Source organism: Momordica charantia, assembly GCF_013281855.1.
Source record: "Momordica charantia cultivar OHB3-1 chromosome 3 unlocalized genomic scaffold, Mcharantia_2.0 BLBB01000003.1, whole genome shotgun sequence".
Taxonomy (NCBI): Eukaryota; Viridiplantae; Streptophyta; class Magnoliopsida; order Cucurbitales; family Cucurbitaceae; genus Momordica; species Momordica charantia.
The window spans coordinates 7,799,280-7,816,084 of NW_028275161.1; the positions used below are offsets into that span (position 1 = coordinate 7,799,280).

The following is a 16,805-nucleotide window of genomic DNA, read 5'->3' on the forward strand; positions in this document are numbered from 1 at the left end:
AGCGTGGCGAGTAGGTGGGAAGAATTTTGTTAAGAACTTCTCCACTAACGACCCCCATGTGGTGATGGATCCCGGTGGAAATGCATTGAGCCATGCTCTAGCTTGGTCCTTCAAATAAAATGGAAAAAGTGTTAGTCTAAGAGCATCGTCTGTTATACCAAGTAATCGAAATGCATTTGCAATTTGAATAATGATTTCAGATGATCATGTGGATCCTCATGTTCCTGCCCTCCAAAATGTCCAATTGTCTGCAACATTTGGAACATCATTGGTTTAAGCTCAAAGTTTGCGTGGGCTGGAATAGGATTGACTATCCCTGAATCAAAGTTCTGAAAAGCCGTGACGGCATATTCTCGCATTGCCACGTCTCTGTTGTCCGCCATCTGCATACGGTTGAATTCATCATTTCTTGCATGATCCCTCATATTACCGTTAACAGCAGGTGGATCAACCGGATCACGAGGTGGAATATCTGCCATTGATGTGCTCGTACTCTCTACCTCACTTTCAGGACTGATTTCACCTTCTCTCTCTTTTTGCTTTTCTAGTTGTTTTCGAAGTCTTTGCTCCTTTCGAGTTTTTCGAAGGGTCCGATCAATCTCAGGGTCAAGGGGTAGAAGAAAAGATCTTGTGCTCACGCACTTTAACTTACCCTTGTGAGATAAACGACCAAAAATATAGAACAAAAACGGTGGATGGAAATTACACCCAACAACAATTCACAAATATAAAAACTAAAAGAATTTTAAAAATTTAAAATTAAAGTCCCCGGCAACGGCGCCAAAATCTTGACTGGTGGTTTTGCTGAACGCACGCACTAAGCGTGGTAACAATTATATAGATGCAAGCGCACACCTGTCAGAGTAATATAAAATGGATGGAGTATCCAAGTATCGATCCTCAAGGACTTCTAAATAATTTCCAAACTCTAAAGTTTTAAAGAATAGTGAATGTTGAAATGAGTGATTCTTGTAAAATGGGAAGTGGTCACAAATAATGGTTTTGGATTTGGGATTTGGACTTATAATGATAAAACCTAGCCCGAATTACTTCAAGTTAGCCAACAAAGAATCAAGGATATGCTAAGGACGATATGCATTTTACTTTAGGAACCAACGACTACGCTTTTCACTTGACTTATGTCTAAGCAAGTTCAAAGTCCTAAGATATTCCCTAATATGTCTATTATGAGAGATATCTTAGTTTTAGGATGGAAATAGTCGCAACGTTGGGTTAAGGTCCTATGTCTAGGCTACTTAAGCGGAACCCTTATGTCTAAGGCGCTCCTATCCTCGGGTTAACCACTTAACAATGCAAATAAACAACCTTTTCAGTATTGACTTGTTAAGACTTACAGTGGCCTTCTCTAAATCCTAACTTTTTGGGAAAACATGTTGAGCAATGAATGGAAAGCAAAAACACTACTTCTTAGCAACCCTTTTTAGAAATAAAAGGCTAACTATCCATAACCGGGCTAGAGACGGGAATTTAGAAAGACATATTGAAGAAAATACAGCAAGTAAAATGGTTGAATGTGGAATGCATGTGTGAAAAACAAAAGTTAACTAACAGAGAGTTTTTCTCGGGATTGAGAGCTTCGCCCTTCTCTTTCAACCAAGGGGGAGTGTCACGTGCTCTTTCCTCCAAAAACGCAACTCTCTTAACTAGAAATAAAGTAAAGGCAAAGGGAAGATAAGCAAAGTGCTGGATTTTTATATATTTGAATAAGTAGAAAATAACTAAGTACAAATGGAAACGAAACAAAGCTCAATAATGGAATGTAAAGTGCTCGGGATTTAAAAACCAAAAGCAACTAATGAAAGCAACTCAAAAGTACTTAGAAAGCAACAAAGAAACACTAAAAATGATCAAGAGAAGGAAACAAGGCTTGATGCATTTGGTGGAGAAGTTGCTGGAATTTATAGTTGTGCAGACTTGGTTAGGTAGGTCCTAAAACGATGGTGAATCACCCATTTTCAACTCTTTTGACTGACCAAATCATGCTCAAACTGATAGTGGAACACTTCTTCTACACGTATGCATCGGTTGGAACCACCAAAACGCATTGGAAGACGCGTTTCATTAAGGGCAAAGTTGGAAGAAAACCAGTTTTTCTGCAGGCACGCAGGCGCCTGGCGCCTCCCATGTAGGTTTTTCCGTCTTTTTGCTTCTTTTGATTAATTTGCACTCCCAAATGGTCCTAAAATGTCATAAATTCAATATAAGCCAACCACAAACCATAATATATGAATTTTGCATGAATTGGAACTCAAACGACCGAGAAAAAGTCCGAAACAAAGTTAAAACATAGTAAAAACAGCATGTAAAACCTTCTTTTTACGCATGTAAACAAGCGTAATCAGCGCCTTGCGACAACAGGTCTCCAAAAGCCTGCTCATGGCCGACTAATAGCCAGGTAGGCTTTATGGACTCAGGAGAGTCCTTCGAACTTTGAGTGTTCCTGAAAGGTCAAGAATATGTCCGAGTGAGAGCCTTGGCCGACTTTTTTACTCGAGAAACGCCTTAGAATATGAAGTCTCTAGAGACCTACTCGTGGTTGGGTGGTAGCTTGATAACTCTAAAAAGAGAGTTAATCTAGTAATTATTTGGGTAGTTTTTTTGCAAATAAATGTCAAAGTGTGTCTATTTTAGCTCTCAAATATTATAAATAATATTAGAAATTAAATTCCGAGCTAAAGTCCCATGTCTTGAATGCTTTAGATTAATATTGTGATGAATTCTCTTATTAGTGGCTTGTAATGCGACGTTTGGAAGAAGAGGCCAAGGCATGAATTAAGCGCTAAGCCTAGAAAATAGTAGATGAAACATATTCAAGACAGAGCAAAAGAGAGTTGGAGCAAACAATCGCTGGAGCATGGATTTACAGCGTAGTAACTATCCCAGACATGGGATAATTTACCATGCCCGTATAGCTACCAATTGGGGGCCCTAAAATTGGGACTCTGTATAAAAGGGACATTATACCCTATCCAACACATACAGATCCCAATATAAAACATACACTCTGTGTTAGAAAAGACAAGGGAGAAGAATCTCACCATTTTCTGGGAGATCTATCTTATCTTCGACTAAAAGATTGCGAGTTCGAATCCCCGCCCCAATATGTTGTTGTAAAAAAATGTATGATGCTTCACTTGTTCCCTCTCCCTGTTACATCCCTCTTTTATTATATTATATTTTATTTAAAAACCACTTCGAGTGGTAGCAAAGGATCATGCTAGGGAGTGATTTTGACATAGTTAGAATCACTTTCACCAATGTCAGAATTATTTCAATTTTAAATAGGCATGGTTGACAATGATTCTTAGGTAATTTTATAAAAGTCCAAAATCACTTTAAGTGATTCCTAGTCAATCACTTGGGAGGTGATTTCTCAAGTGAATTTTGGTTAAAAATTAATAGATATTAGTTTTTAAAACAGTTATTGTTTAAAATTTCAAATTGCGTTTCTAATTCAAATTATTTTCATGTTAAATTTCGAGAAATTTTATTTCATTTCTTCCTAAAAATTCTGTTTCTCTCCAAACTTTATTTATTATAAATAGTTTTCTCTCTTGTTTTTTTATCTCTCAAATTTTTTAATCTCTCTCTAAATCTCTAGTGCCCATCCATTTCTACTGTTATTTCTCTCTAAAAAAATTGTCTTTCAGTCTTTAAAATTTTTTTTGTCTGCACTTTTGTTCACTCTAACTTTTTAGCACTCTATTTCTTTTCTTTTGTCAAAATTATATGGTTAAACTTAAAATATTGATCCTTCAAAATAAGTTTCCATTTTATAAAAATCACTTGAAAAGATATGTAATGAAACATTAAAATAATTATATAAAAATCACTTTCACAAAATCAGTTATGATTAATCTCTTTTGCAAAAATCACTTATTCTAAAAGATTCTCAAATCACTTATTATGTTGATTTACGTTTTGTTTGTCTTGTTTGTCGTAGCTTTTATTTTTTGAAAAATAGAAAAAAACTGGTTACTGTTTTGTTCCTTCTTCTTAATTGTTTAGTGTATGTGTGGTTCCTCCGGTTTTTAGGTGGTGGGGTGTTGATTGAGTTTGTGGGAGGATGATTTGAGGTGGTGGAAGGTTGAAGAAAGAATAATGTGAAGATTTGAGGATGAACTTAAGTGAAGTGGGAGAAACCTCGAGGGAAGTTTTGAAAAATTGAGGAATTTTGCTTGCGGTTTTGAAGCTTTTGTAAAATTCTTTGGGAACGACCTTGGCCGAGGTGGAGCCTGAGGATTTTACAGGCAGTGTAACTGTTGCGTCCGCACAACTATGCTGACAACACGTGCAAGTATACACGAAATCGTTAGTTGTAGTATGTAACGAGGTCGTATCCACACGGACTTTTGGATAATATTTTAACTATACGTGCAGATACCAACAAAGAAAAAATATAAAGAGTTTGGTGCATGGAAATTATTTAAAAGAAATAGAATAACAACAAGACAACAGATGCTTGCAGCAGACACGTTCTTTTCAGCATACTTTCACAGGTTATCAACCTTACCCTCTAGCATACTAACATCTATTACCGCCCAGCTCGACTCGGTTTCCTTCTGAGACACCCCAAACATGAGTAAGTACAATTTTCGTTGCTAAATACCCAAGCAATAAACGCAAGTCCTAGGCATGATTAGGGGACCCCATTCATGAGTATCCCTAAAGCTATAGAAAAGTGCTAATCACAAATAAAGTATATGAGCACCCATAAGCTCTTCCGGGTCAATACAGCAGCTAACAAACATGACAGAATGACCAAAAATGTCACGCTAGATTAAAGAAATACAAAATAGTTTTATTAAAAAATAGATGTAGTAGTTAGAGGTTCAGTATCAAGTTAGTTACCACATGTAAATCTCCACCAACGGGGTTTAGCTCATAATGGCGAAGACAACAAAAAGGAATAAATGAGAATACAACTCATTTCAGGGCAGCAGCAGAGAAGGGGAAGCAGACAGCTCGTCAAAGCAGGTGATACCCCTTGGCCCTTTTATGTCCCATAGTCACATGGTTTAGGGGTAAATCTGTCCATGCACACTAAAAGTCGCGTTGGGACTAGCACTGGGAGTCATGATTGAAAAAAGGAAGCTTTCATTAAACATAAAGGGACCAGAGAACCTCCAATTAAATAAAAATGGCGGCTGAAGCTGCTGGTAATTACAGAGGAAAAAAATAAGAAAAAAAAGGGCCTACACCTAAGTACTAGGTTCAGAGGGGCCAAGCTTCTTCTCGAGACGCCTCACTTGGCGTAGCAGTTCATTGCAAACATTCTCCATCTCTTCCATCCATTGAAGGCACTGTCTTGCCGTCGCCATTGCAAATTGACGATACGCCTCTACCTTCGCTCATTCCCTCCTCTCCTAGCGAAGCTCCTCCTCAAGCGCAGAGATCCTATAAACCAGCTTCTCTTTGCTAAGAAGCGTGAGATATGGTCTTCCTCTCCGGGGACAACCTCCTTCTCGTCTTCCTCTTCGGGACAACCTACTTCTTTTCCTCTACAGCCTCCTCCTCGTCCTTCTTGGAGTCCTCCTCCTTCGAAGCTTCTCCCCTATCCAGATATCAATGTTTGTTGGGGTCATACGAGTTATCACTTTGGGAGTGAGCCCTCAACCTCTCAAAAGTGTGCTCCTTCGTAGAGGAGGGATCACCCTCCGAAGGAATGTCAATGCTAATGGGGTCATTACTAGAGGGCTCAAACATTTTTGTTGAATACGATAAACAACGGGTGGTGAAGTTCGGAGGTGACACAAGTCTCTAATTTGAAAAGGACGGGAGCAAACCCTAACCATCAGATCATCTGTCTAGGTGTCGCGATTAAAGGGTACCTCCCCCCACAAAAGACGAAACAATGTGTCATACAACAAATAATTAACCTCAAGACACACAATGACAAAATAGATATCGAAGTGGCGGTTACAACCCCCGCAATCTGAAGCTTAATCCCAGTGCCTCGTCCACTGGCAATCAGTACACTGAATCGTACGGAATGCCACGTGGAGCCACGCACTATTTGCCCTTGGATAACACTCAAAGTTCTAAGACCTCCTACGAATCTGGACATCCTACCTAACTACCAAACATCCGCGAGTAGCCCTTTGGAGACCTAATGTTCCAAGGCGCTTCCCGAGTAAAGGACGGTAAGGGCTCCAACACGGGCATATTCTCTACCTTTCGGAAACACTAAAAATTCTAAGGCCTTCCCAAGTTCGGAAAGCCTATCTGGCTACCATTCTGTAACGAGTAGGCCTCTAGAGACCTCATGTTCCAAGGCGCTTCCCGAATAAAGGAGTCGGTGATGGCTTCCACTCAGACGTATTTTTTACCTTTCGGGAACACTTAAAGTTCCAAGCCACTCCCCGAGTATCGAAAGCCTACCTTGGTACCACTCGGCCGTGAGTAGGCCTCTGGAGACGTGACGTTCCCAGGAGCTTCCATAGTAAAGAAGCTGGTTACGACTCCCACTCGGACGTATTGCCTGCCTTTCGTGAACACTTAAAGTTATAAGTCCTTCCCTGACTCCGGAAAGCCTATTTGGTTACCACTAAGCCACGAGTAGGCCTATGAGACCAAATGTTCCAAGGTGTTTCCTGAGTAAAGGAGCCGGCCATGACTCTCACTCGAACGTATTCTCTTCCTTTCAGGAATACTTAAAGTTCCAAGGCCTCCACCAAGATCGGAAGACCAACCTGGCTTCCACTCAGTCGCAAGCAAGCCTCTAGAGACCTGATGTTCCAAGGCGCTTCCCGAGCAAAGAGGCTGGCGAGGGCTCCCACTTGGATGTATTCTTTGCCTTTGAATAACACTCAAACTTTCAAGGCCTCCCCCGAGTCCAGAGAGCCTACCTAGCTTCCACTCGCACGAGCAGGCCTCTGGAGACCCGATCTTCCAAGGTGTTCCCCAAGTGAAAGAGCCGACCAGGGCTTTCACTAAGACATATTCCCTAACTATCGGGAACACTCAAAGTTCCAAGGACTCTCCCAATCCGAAAAGCCTATATGGCTACCAGTCGGCAGCGAGTAGACTTCTGAAGACTTGATGTTCCAAGGCGCTTCTCGAGAAAAGGGTTTAGCTCTCCCAAGAAGAAGTAGCTAATCACAAATAGAGCAAGTCGGCTACCCGGAAGCCCTCTCGGGTCATACAGACGCTAGCAACAAAACAAGGTGGCCAACAATGTCTAGTACGATTGAAGAAATAAAAAGAGCTCTATTTAATAACGAAATGAAATCAGCTAGAGTTTCAGTTGTTCATCAGTTACAGCAAGCAAATCTCCCCAAAGTAGGGTTTAGCTCATATTAAACCCATTTAGAGAAAAGAGAAGAAAATCGAAGATGGAGATGACAGCTCGCAGCAGCAGCCGAATATCCTGCTCTATCGTCAGCTCTCTCCCGAAAATGGTAGTTGAACTAAACTAAAGTGTGTATGCAAAGAATCAGAGATCGAAAACACGATCCGCGCGAGTCCTTTTTTTTTAAGATAGCAAGGAGGAGATTGTTTTTTGAATGAACTAATATATTAATTTCAAATTTTATATTAAAGAAAGGCAATTTTGGTGTGGAATCCATATTCCTCTTCCTAATGTTCATGCCTAGAATCCATCTTGCTTGTCTAAGATCTTTCATTTCAAACTCTTTACTAAGAAGTCCTTTAAATTTATTTAACTAACGAGCATACTTACAAGCAATCAACACATCATCAACATACAATTAAAGGTACATGCAGTCAAATTTAGAAACTTTCTTTTAATGAGCACAACTATCATATTTACTTCTCAAGAAATAAATAGATAGCATAAAATAATCAAACATTTTGTACCATTGTCAAGGAGATTGCTTTTAACATCCATCTACTTCATGGGACGTTAATCCCGCAGTGGAAACGACGAACGTATTCTTGAATATTAAGGAGAAAAAAAACCAGCATTTTAAAATAAAAAAAGAGGAAAAAACTCATTTACGAAGAACCTTTCTTCAAGAAATCACAACAATGGATTCCATTCAACACCACTACCGATCTTCCCGGCTATCATCTGGTGACGAGAATCTGCTTGTGGGAGTAACGAACTAGGAATGAAAGGGAATCTTAAGAGAGTTTTTCCAAGAGAGAAATGCACAAAAAGTTGAAAAAAATCCAATTCTGTTTTTACATAATGCAATAAAACAAGGATGACGTGGGGTAACTCCCCACGTCATAACCACCTTCTCACTCCTGTGCAATTAAGCAGGGGAGTGTTAATATTAATATTAATTAATATTAATCAAACTAATAAATAATGTATCAAAATTAATTAATCTTATTAATTAATTAACAATTAATTATATATATATATTCCCAAAATAGAATCATATTCTAAAGTATTTATCTCGTATAACATATAGTTGTAATATACATCTTATGCACATACTTTTTTAACCTATAGTTTTAATATGAATCCCACTCAAAGAATTTATCTCATTATATAGTTTCAACTTAGAATTAACCATATATGATATGTATCAATATACATATAATCCCTTAAGCAATTTGAACATTTCAAATTCTTCCAAGAAACTTGATCCTCGTTTTACCTGTTGTGTGCTAGCAAGGAGACCTAATGGACTTACATATCAGAACCTTCAAGACATAAGATTAATCGGTTAAACTAACCGACTTAATAAACATTCGTTAACTGCGGGTCACTCCACTAAAGACCCGCAGCTGCACTCTTCTCACTATAGAATATTATCGTGTTCACGGATATACGACCATTAATGGCAAGTCAATCCTTCACGAGTCAGTCTTTCAATTTAGAATTAACCATATATTATATGTATCAATATACCTATAATCCCTTGAGCAATTTGAACATTTCAAATTCTTCCAAGAAACTTGATCCTCGTTTTACCTGTTGTGAGCTAGCAAGTGGATCTAATGGACCTACATATCAGAACCTTCAAGACATAAGATTAATTGGTTAAACTCATTAATCGAGTTAATAAACATTTGTTAACTGCGGTCACCCACTAAAGACCCGCAGCTGCACTCTTCTCACTGCAAAATATTTTCGTGTTCACGAATATACGACCATTAATGGCAAGTCAGTTCTTAAGTGCAAGGTTCATTGGGCCTTTTGAAATTTTGGAACGTATCGGCCCAGTCGCGTATAGGTTGGCCTTGCCACCATCGTTGGCAGCGGTTCACAATGTGTTTCACGTGTCTATGCTGAGGAGGTACATTCATGACCCTTCACACGTTTTGGACCCTGAACCATTACAATTAGATGAGTCCTTGTGCTACGAAGAGGTACCCGTCAAAATTTTGGCAAAAGAAACCAAGTTGTTAAGGAACCTGACGATTCGCTTGGTTAAGGTTTTGTGGAGAAACCACCAAGTGGAAGAAGCTACTTGGGAGCGGGAGGATGATATCAAGGCGAGATACCCTGAACTGTTGGAACAGTCGACTTTCGGGGACGAAAGTTTTTGAAGGAGGGAAGTCTGTAACGCCCCGAGCCCCTCAGGTTAGTTAGTCTCGAATCAGGAGATTTTTCATTTAATTTTAAATTGATTGTTAATTAAATTTATCTATATTTATCGGGCTCTAAACTCCAATTAAATTAATATTTACCGGACTCCGTGTGGTGGGTCTTGCTTAAGAGGGGATGAATTTCTTATCTTTGGGCTTGGACTTGTTGGGCCTCTATTGGGTTAATTTGGTTTAAAAACAAAGGGAAAGAAAAAGAAAATAAAACAAAAGGAAACCGTAGCCCAAGTTCTCTTCTTTCTTCTTCTTCTTTCTTCTTACCCTACCCACCCCCTCCTTCTTGTTGAAAAACCTTCGGCAGCCACAAGGGCGTTTTCCGGCGAGGTGCAGCTGCATTTCGGCGGCGCTTCTTTGGATCAAACAGCAGCGGCGGCGGCGCCCCTTCAGATTGAGCAGCGGCGCTGCGGCGCTTCTTCGAGCAGCAACAGCGACGTCCCGATCCAGCGGCAGCGCGGCCTCCTCCTCGCGGCGGCACACGGAGACGGGCCAGATCCGCGGCGGCGCACGGCGAACGGGTGGTACAGCGGCAAAACGACGGCGACCTACTGTTATGATCCGACGAACAACTCCAGCGGCGGGATTTGTACGTTAGAACAGTGTTTAGGACGTTTGGCGGTGACCCACATCCGTTCGAAGCTTGATTTAGGCTACCCACACCTTGGCGAGCTAGATCTAGGTGACCCACATCTATACGAAGTCGGTTTGGCGGTAATGAGTCATTCGAACTTTTTTTGGATTGATTTCGGAGGTTAAATAGTATACGTAACGTGCTGTACTTTTTCTGCTTTAGTGCTTAGGTGTGAGGTCGACGCAAAACTCAAGGGCGCGGTTCTGTGTAAGTAGACAAGGGGCGTGTGCGTGCGTTAATGTATGCTAAATGGTCTCTAACGTGCTGATTTTGTGGCGTTTAATGCTAATTTTTATTACGTCATTGTGCTAAATAATTCTCGTTGTGTTAGTCGATATACTTGGAGTAGTGTTGGATATTTGTCGATGAAAATGGTGAGTTTTCTGCTTTGCTAAACTGTTGAGTATCGCTGTAGTAATGTTTGTTGCCTGGATATGCATGAATTGTCCGACGTGTTTTGTGAGCTATTATCCTTAGTAATGCTTGTTAGATAATGATGTTGGATATTGAGCATGATTGGGTTATTATCTCATTATTAGAAAGTTGTATATGTTGTGGAAGCATGCTGAATTGTACTTGTGGGTTGAAAGATGCAGGGTTAGTGGTATAAGAAAGTATATAGTAAGACTATGGTGAGAGTTGGATTCTTGGAGGGAACGAATGAGTGGGTGTCAGGGCCTCGGGTATAAATGGTCGGGGGCTGATACGTCACTAATGGAGTATCGAGGCCTCGGGTATAAATGGTCGAGGGTCGATACGAGGAGTTCTTTGGAAGGAAGACTATTAGGGCCTTGGGTATAAATGGTCAAGGGCCAATAGATGGTGAAGTCATCGGGGCCTCGGGTATAAATGGTCGAGGGCCAATGCAGTAGTGTCGAGGCTCTGGGTATAAATGGTCAGGGGCCGACTCTACTCGAAGGAGATAACTGTGGAAGGTTAGGATAACTGTGATAAGCGTAGAGGTACTTGTGACGTTAGGGAGACTAGAAGTTTGTTGTTAACGTTCTTCCTGGTTGTGGTTGTCACTAAATTTTATAGAATGTGTTTATGTTTGAATGCATAATGTATTGAAAAGCATGACTACGAATGTTTCTTGATATAGTGGAGTATGGTGTGTGTGTGTGTTGGTGAGGGCTACTTACGGAGTATATTTTATATACTCACCCCCCCCCCTCTACAATGATTGTTTCAGGTGAAGGACTCGTGGGCGACCATGGTGATGGGACGGAGGAGACATGATGAGGGAGGACCATAGGCTGCTTAGTCACTCTTGCTTAGCTTAAGTGATTAGTTAAGACCTTATGTTATGGTCAATAAACTATTTGTTCGTATTTGATAATTGGGAGATTTCCCCCTTGTTGTTAGTTTCATTTCTGGATAGGTACCTATTTTAGTTTGATTCCATTCATTGAGTTTTGCCTAGTTTAAATAATAAACTTGCATCGTGAGGTGGTCCACGAATGTTGTTGAATGATAATCTATGAGATTGATTTATCATTAAATTGATGAGAATTGGAACTTGATTTCATATAATTGTTTGTATAGAGAGTTGACATGACCTATTTGGGGGTTAAGTTTCATTAGTTGGGTAGTTAACGTGACCTAGAATTGTGATGGAAATTCTGGGTCTTTAATTAGTTGGAGAAGAAGAAGGGTGACGTGGGGTAACTCCCCACGTCACAACACCTCCTATTCCCCTGCAATTTTGCAGGGGAGTTAATATTAATAATAATAATAATAATAATATAAATATATATATATATATAAATATATAATAATAATTAAAATATATATACTAATATATATATAATAATTAATATATATATATAATTAATTAATCAAATTAATTAATATAATTAATTATTAATCCAATTAATAATTAATAAATATATATATACATAAATAATTAACACTTAATTATTTATTATAAAATTAGAATCATATTCTAAAACATTTCTCTCGTATAACCTATAGTTTTAATGTACATCTTATGCACATTATTTTTAACCGATAGTTTTAATATGAATCTCATTCATATTAATTTTATTTGAATCTCATTCAAATAATATATCTCATAATATATAGTTTTATATATTATAATGTATCAATATACATATAATCCTTTAAGTAATTTGAACAATTCAAATTCTTCCAAAAAATTTGATCCTCGTTTTACCCGTTATGAGCTAGCAAGGGGACCTAATGGACCTACAGATCAGAAGCTCCAACGATGCAAGATTAATCGGTCAAACTCATTGACCGAGTTAATCTAGATTCGTTAACTACGGGTCATTCCACTAAAGACCCGCAGTTACACTCTTCTCACTGCATAATGTTTTCGTGTCCATGGATATTTGACCATTAATGACGAGTCAATCCTTCACGAGTGTTCGTAACTCAAGTTGGGTCAAATTACCGTTTTACCCATGAGTTACATCTTACTCCTTAAACACCACTGCTTCTCTAATGAACAACCCGGTTATGGTCCAACCAATAACCGGAAGTCCATCTCGGCCAATGAGAGGGTGGGGCCCCTTGTTCAAGTCCCGGAGTCAGCATTTAAGGGAACACTCATCTACTCCCCTAAAGTTGGGGAGGAGTGAATTCCATCTTGTGAAGTTAGGTTCCCAGCTCCCCACTCGGTCTCGTCCCCAAAATGGTAGGAATGTTGAGTCGGCCACTCGGGTCACTCTCACCCATACAGATCAAAAGACGAGCCCTCACGGGCAGGAGTCCATAACTCACTCAGGATTGAGAAAGAGTTGCTTGGTCATCTTAAGAAATAGCAATCTATTAGTTAACGGTGTTACACCTAAAGATTGCCTATTTCGCGGTCCGATCTTATACAAACTCATTGTATAGGATACCCTCACTCGCATGTCTTCACACGAACGACCTGGATCGAGTCGTCTGTAACCTTTACAGAGTGGGCCGTATCCATAGTGTTGCCAGGATAAGGTACCCAGCCTTATCCATATACTATAGACCCTTTAGGTTATTCACGGGACATTATCCATTCATATATCAGGGGTATATCAAATATATACCCCGTATATCAACTATATACCCAGTATATATAAAGTCCCGATTACATAAAAAATAACCTTGGATGTTTAGTTTATTGGATTTTGGACAATGCAAAGCTATGATTCAACAACAAATTTATTGAATAAAACTTTATGAAATAGACATTTGTTTCTACAAAATACAATCTACGAGTTTAGGGCAACACACCCAACAAACATGCTTCTATATTTTGCGGAGGACTAGATGTTCGACCTGGAAGCTCCGAGGTCGGACTCTGATGTTGTAGTGCCTAGTCATTCGATTCTGGTACTCCGCCAGATGCAGTTGGGTTGCTTCCCTCTTTCCGTCAAGGAGGTCGAGGCTAAGGAGTAGTTCTTCCTCGTTCCTAACATGCTCGTAGTAGTCTATCCTCTCAGTTGGCATCCCAATTTCTACAGGTACTACGACCTCGGAACCAAAGGCCATGGCGAAGGGAGTTTCGCCAGTGGATTCCCGAGGCGTAGTTAGGTAGAACCAAAGCACTTCAGGTAGCTCCTCGGCCCACCGTCCTTTCCTGGCATCAAGCCGTAGCTTAAGGCCTCGCTTAATGATTTTGTTGACTGCCTCTACTTGTTCGTTCGCCTTAGAGTGAGCTAAAGACGAGTAGAAGTGGCTAATTTCGAGCTTGCGGTAAAAGTCTTTAAACTTGGCGTTGTCAAACTGCTTGCCATTGTCCGTCACAATAGTGTTGGGTATGCCGAAGCGGCAGATCATGTTTGTCCAAATAAAGGTCGTGACTCTAGCGTCGTGATAGTTGAGTGTGCCTCGGCCTCTACCCACTTGGTAAAGTAATTCACGGCTACAACAGCATACTTGGTCTGCCCCTTGCACAATGGGAAGGGTCTAATTAGGCCAACTTCCCATTCTGTGAAGGGCTAGGAGCTGAGATCGGCGTCAGTAACTAGGAAGGTTGGTGGATGAAGTTCGTAAAGCGCTGGCAATTGTCACACGCTTTCACGAACTCTTTCGCGTATTGGTCAATCCCAGGCCAATAGTAATCCTGACAAACGACCGTGGCCCATAAGGACCTGACCCTTGAGTGATTGCCATAGACCGCTTCGTGAACTTCCCTAAGAACATAATTTCCATCCTCTTTGGAAATACACTTAAGGAGAGGTAATGAGAAGCCGCGCCGGTACAATGTTCCATCTCGGAGTATGTATCGAACTGCTCTCCTCGCCATCTTTTTTGCTTCCTTTGGATATGCCGGAATATTACACTTAGGAAGCCCCTGATCAGATCCATCCATGATAGAAGGTGGGAGTCAATTTCCATCATGTCCGGCTCCAAAATAGAAGGATTATCCAATATTTCCACTAGAACCGACTTTGCCAGGTCGGTCTCGTAAGCAGACGTCAATTTGGCTAAGGCATCATCGTTGGAATTTTGTGACTTTAGGATCTGGCTGATTTCGTAAGCCTGGAAGTAAGCAAGGTTCTATCTGACCTTTCCCAGATATTTCTCCATCCGAGAGTCTTTTGTTTGATACTCTTTTTTGATCTGATTCACTATCAGCTAAGAATCACTGAAAACTTGCCATGCGCAGTCTGGCCAACAAGGCTTCGTACTCTGCCTCATTGTTTGAGGTACAGAGGCGAAGGGCATACTCAAAATGCATGGCATCCGGGGTGAGGAGAAGCACACCTGCGCTGCATCCCTTCTCATTTGAAGACCCGTCCACGTACATTGTCCACGGCTGGTCGGACTCGGACGTTTGAGTCGGCGGGGGAGTGAGCTCGACTATGAAATCCGCGACGGCCTGCCCCTTCACAGTCGTTTGGGGCTGGAACTGGATATCATATTCGCTCAGTTCTATGGCCCATCATCAGTCGACCAGACGTTTCTGGCTTATGAAAAACTTGCTTCAAAGGCAAGTTTGTGAGCACAGTCACAGCGTGGCCTTGGAAGTACGACCTCAGTCTTCGTGCGAGGTGACCAAGGCGAGGGTCAGTTTCTCCATTTGGGGGTACCTGGTCTCGGCCTCGGTCATGGCCTTACTCGTGTAGTAAACAGGACTTTGCCGCACTCCGTCTTGTTTAACTAGTGCCGAACTGACTGCGTTGTCGGACACGGCCAAATATAAGTGTAGTTTATCTCCGGGCATGGGCTTTGCAAGCAATGACGCCGAGCAGAGATAACTCTTGAGTTCTTAGAAGGCAACCTCGCACTCAGCTGTCAACTCGAATGGCCCTTTCGTTCTTAAAACTTTGAAGAAAGGGATGCACTTGTCGGTAGACCTAGAGACAAACCTGTTGAGGGCATCAATCCTCCCATTAAGACACTGCAACTGCTTGAGGGTTATTGGGGCTTGCATTTCTGATTGAGGTTATGCTGAACGCACACACTAAGCGTGGTAACAATTCTATAGATGCAAGCGCACACCTGTCAGAGTAATATAAAATGGATGGAGTATCCAAGTATCGATCCTCAAGGACTTCTAAACAATTTCCAAACTCTAAAGTTTTAATTAATAGTGAACGTTGAAATGAGTGATTCTTGTAAAATGGGAAGTGGTAAGAAATAATGGTTTTGGATTTGGGATTTGGTCTTATAATGGTAAAACCTAGCTCGAATTACTTCAAATTAGCCAACAAAGAATCAAGGATTCGCTAAGGACGATATGCATTTTACTTTAGGAACTAACGACTACGCTTTTCACTTGACTTATGTCTAAGCAAGTTCAAAGTCCGAAGACATTCCCTAATATGTCTATTATGAGAGATATCTTAGTTTTCGGATGGAAATAGTCGCAAGCTCGGGTTAAGGTCCTATGTCTAGGCTACTTAACCGGAACCCTTAAGTCTAAGGCGCTCATCTCCTCGGTTTAACCACTCAACAATGCAAATAAGCAACCTTTTCAGTATTGACTTGTTAAGACTTATAGTGGCCTTCTCTAAATCCTAACTTTTTGGGAAAACATGTTGAGCAATGAGTGGAAAGCAAAAACACTACTTCTTAGCAACCCTTTTTAGAAATAAAAGGCTAACTATCCATAACCGGGCTAGAGACGGGAATTTAGAAAGACATATTGAAGAGAATACATCAAGTAAAATGGTTGAAATTGAAATGCATGTGTGAAAAACAAAAGTTAACTAACGGAGAGTTTTGCTCGGGATTGAGAGCTCGCCCTTCTCTTTCAAGCAAGGGGGAGTGTCACGTGCTCTTTCCTCCAAAAACACAATTCTCTTAACTAAAAATAAAGTAAAGGCAAAGTAAAGATAAGCTAAGTGCTGGATTTTTATAAATTTGAATAGGTAGAAAATAACTAAGTAACAACGGAAACAAAACAAAGCTCAATAAAGGAATGTAAAGTGCTCGGGATTTAAAAACTAAAAGCAACTAATGAAAGCAACTCAAACGTGCTTAGAAAGCAACAAAGAAACACTAAGAATGATCAAGAGAAGGAAGCAAGGCTTGATGAATTTGGTGGAGAAGCTACTGGAATTTATAGCTGTGCAGAATTGGTTAGGTAGGTCCTATAACGCTGGTGGATCACCCATTTCCAACTCCCTTGACTGACTAAATCGTGCTCAAACTGATAGTGGAACACTTCTTCTACACGTATGCA

At 40.5% G+C, this 16,805-nt stretch overlaps 1 protein-coding gene across 1 annotated transcript; it reads left to right on the top strand.

Moving 5' to 3' along the window:
• The first annotated feature begins 9,093 nt into the window (after positions 1-9,093).
• On the top strand, positions 9,094-9,486 carry LOC111025333 (uncharacterized). The gene has a single exon (XM_022303177.1). It carries the CDS (start codon positions 9,094-9,096, stop codon positions 9,484-9,486), a length of 393 nt encoding a protein of 130 aa, XP_022158869.1.
• Positions 9,487-16,805: the final 7,319 nt, after the last annotated feature.

What these genes read in the sequence shown, in the direction of transcription:
- LOC111025333 (XM_022303177.1), top strand. Translation starts at nt 9,094, where the DNA reads ATGGCAAGTCAGTTCTTAAGTGCAAGGTTCATTGGGCCTTTTGAAATT.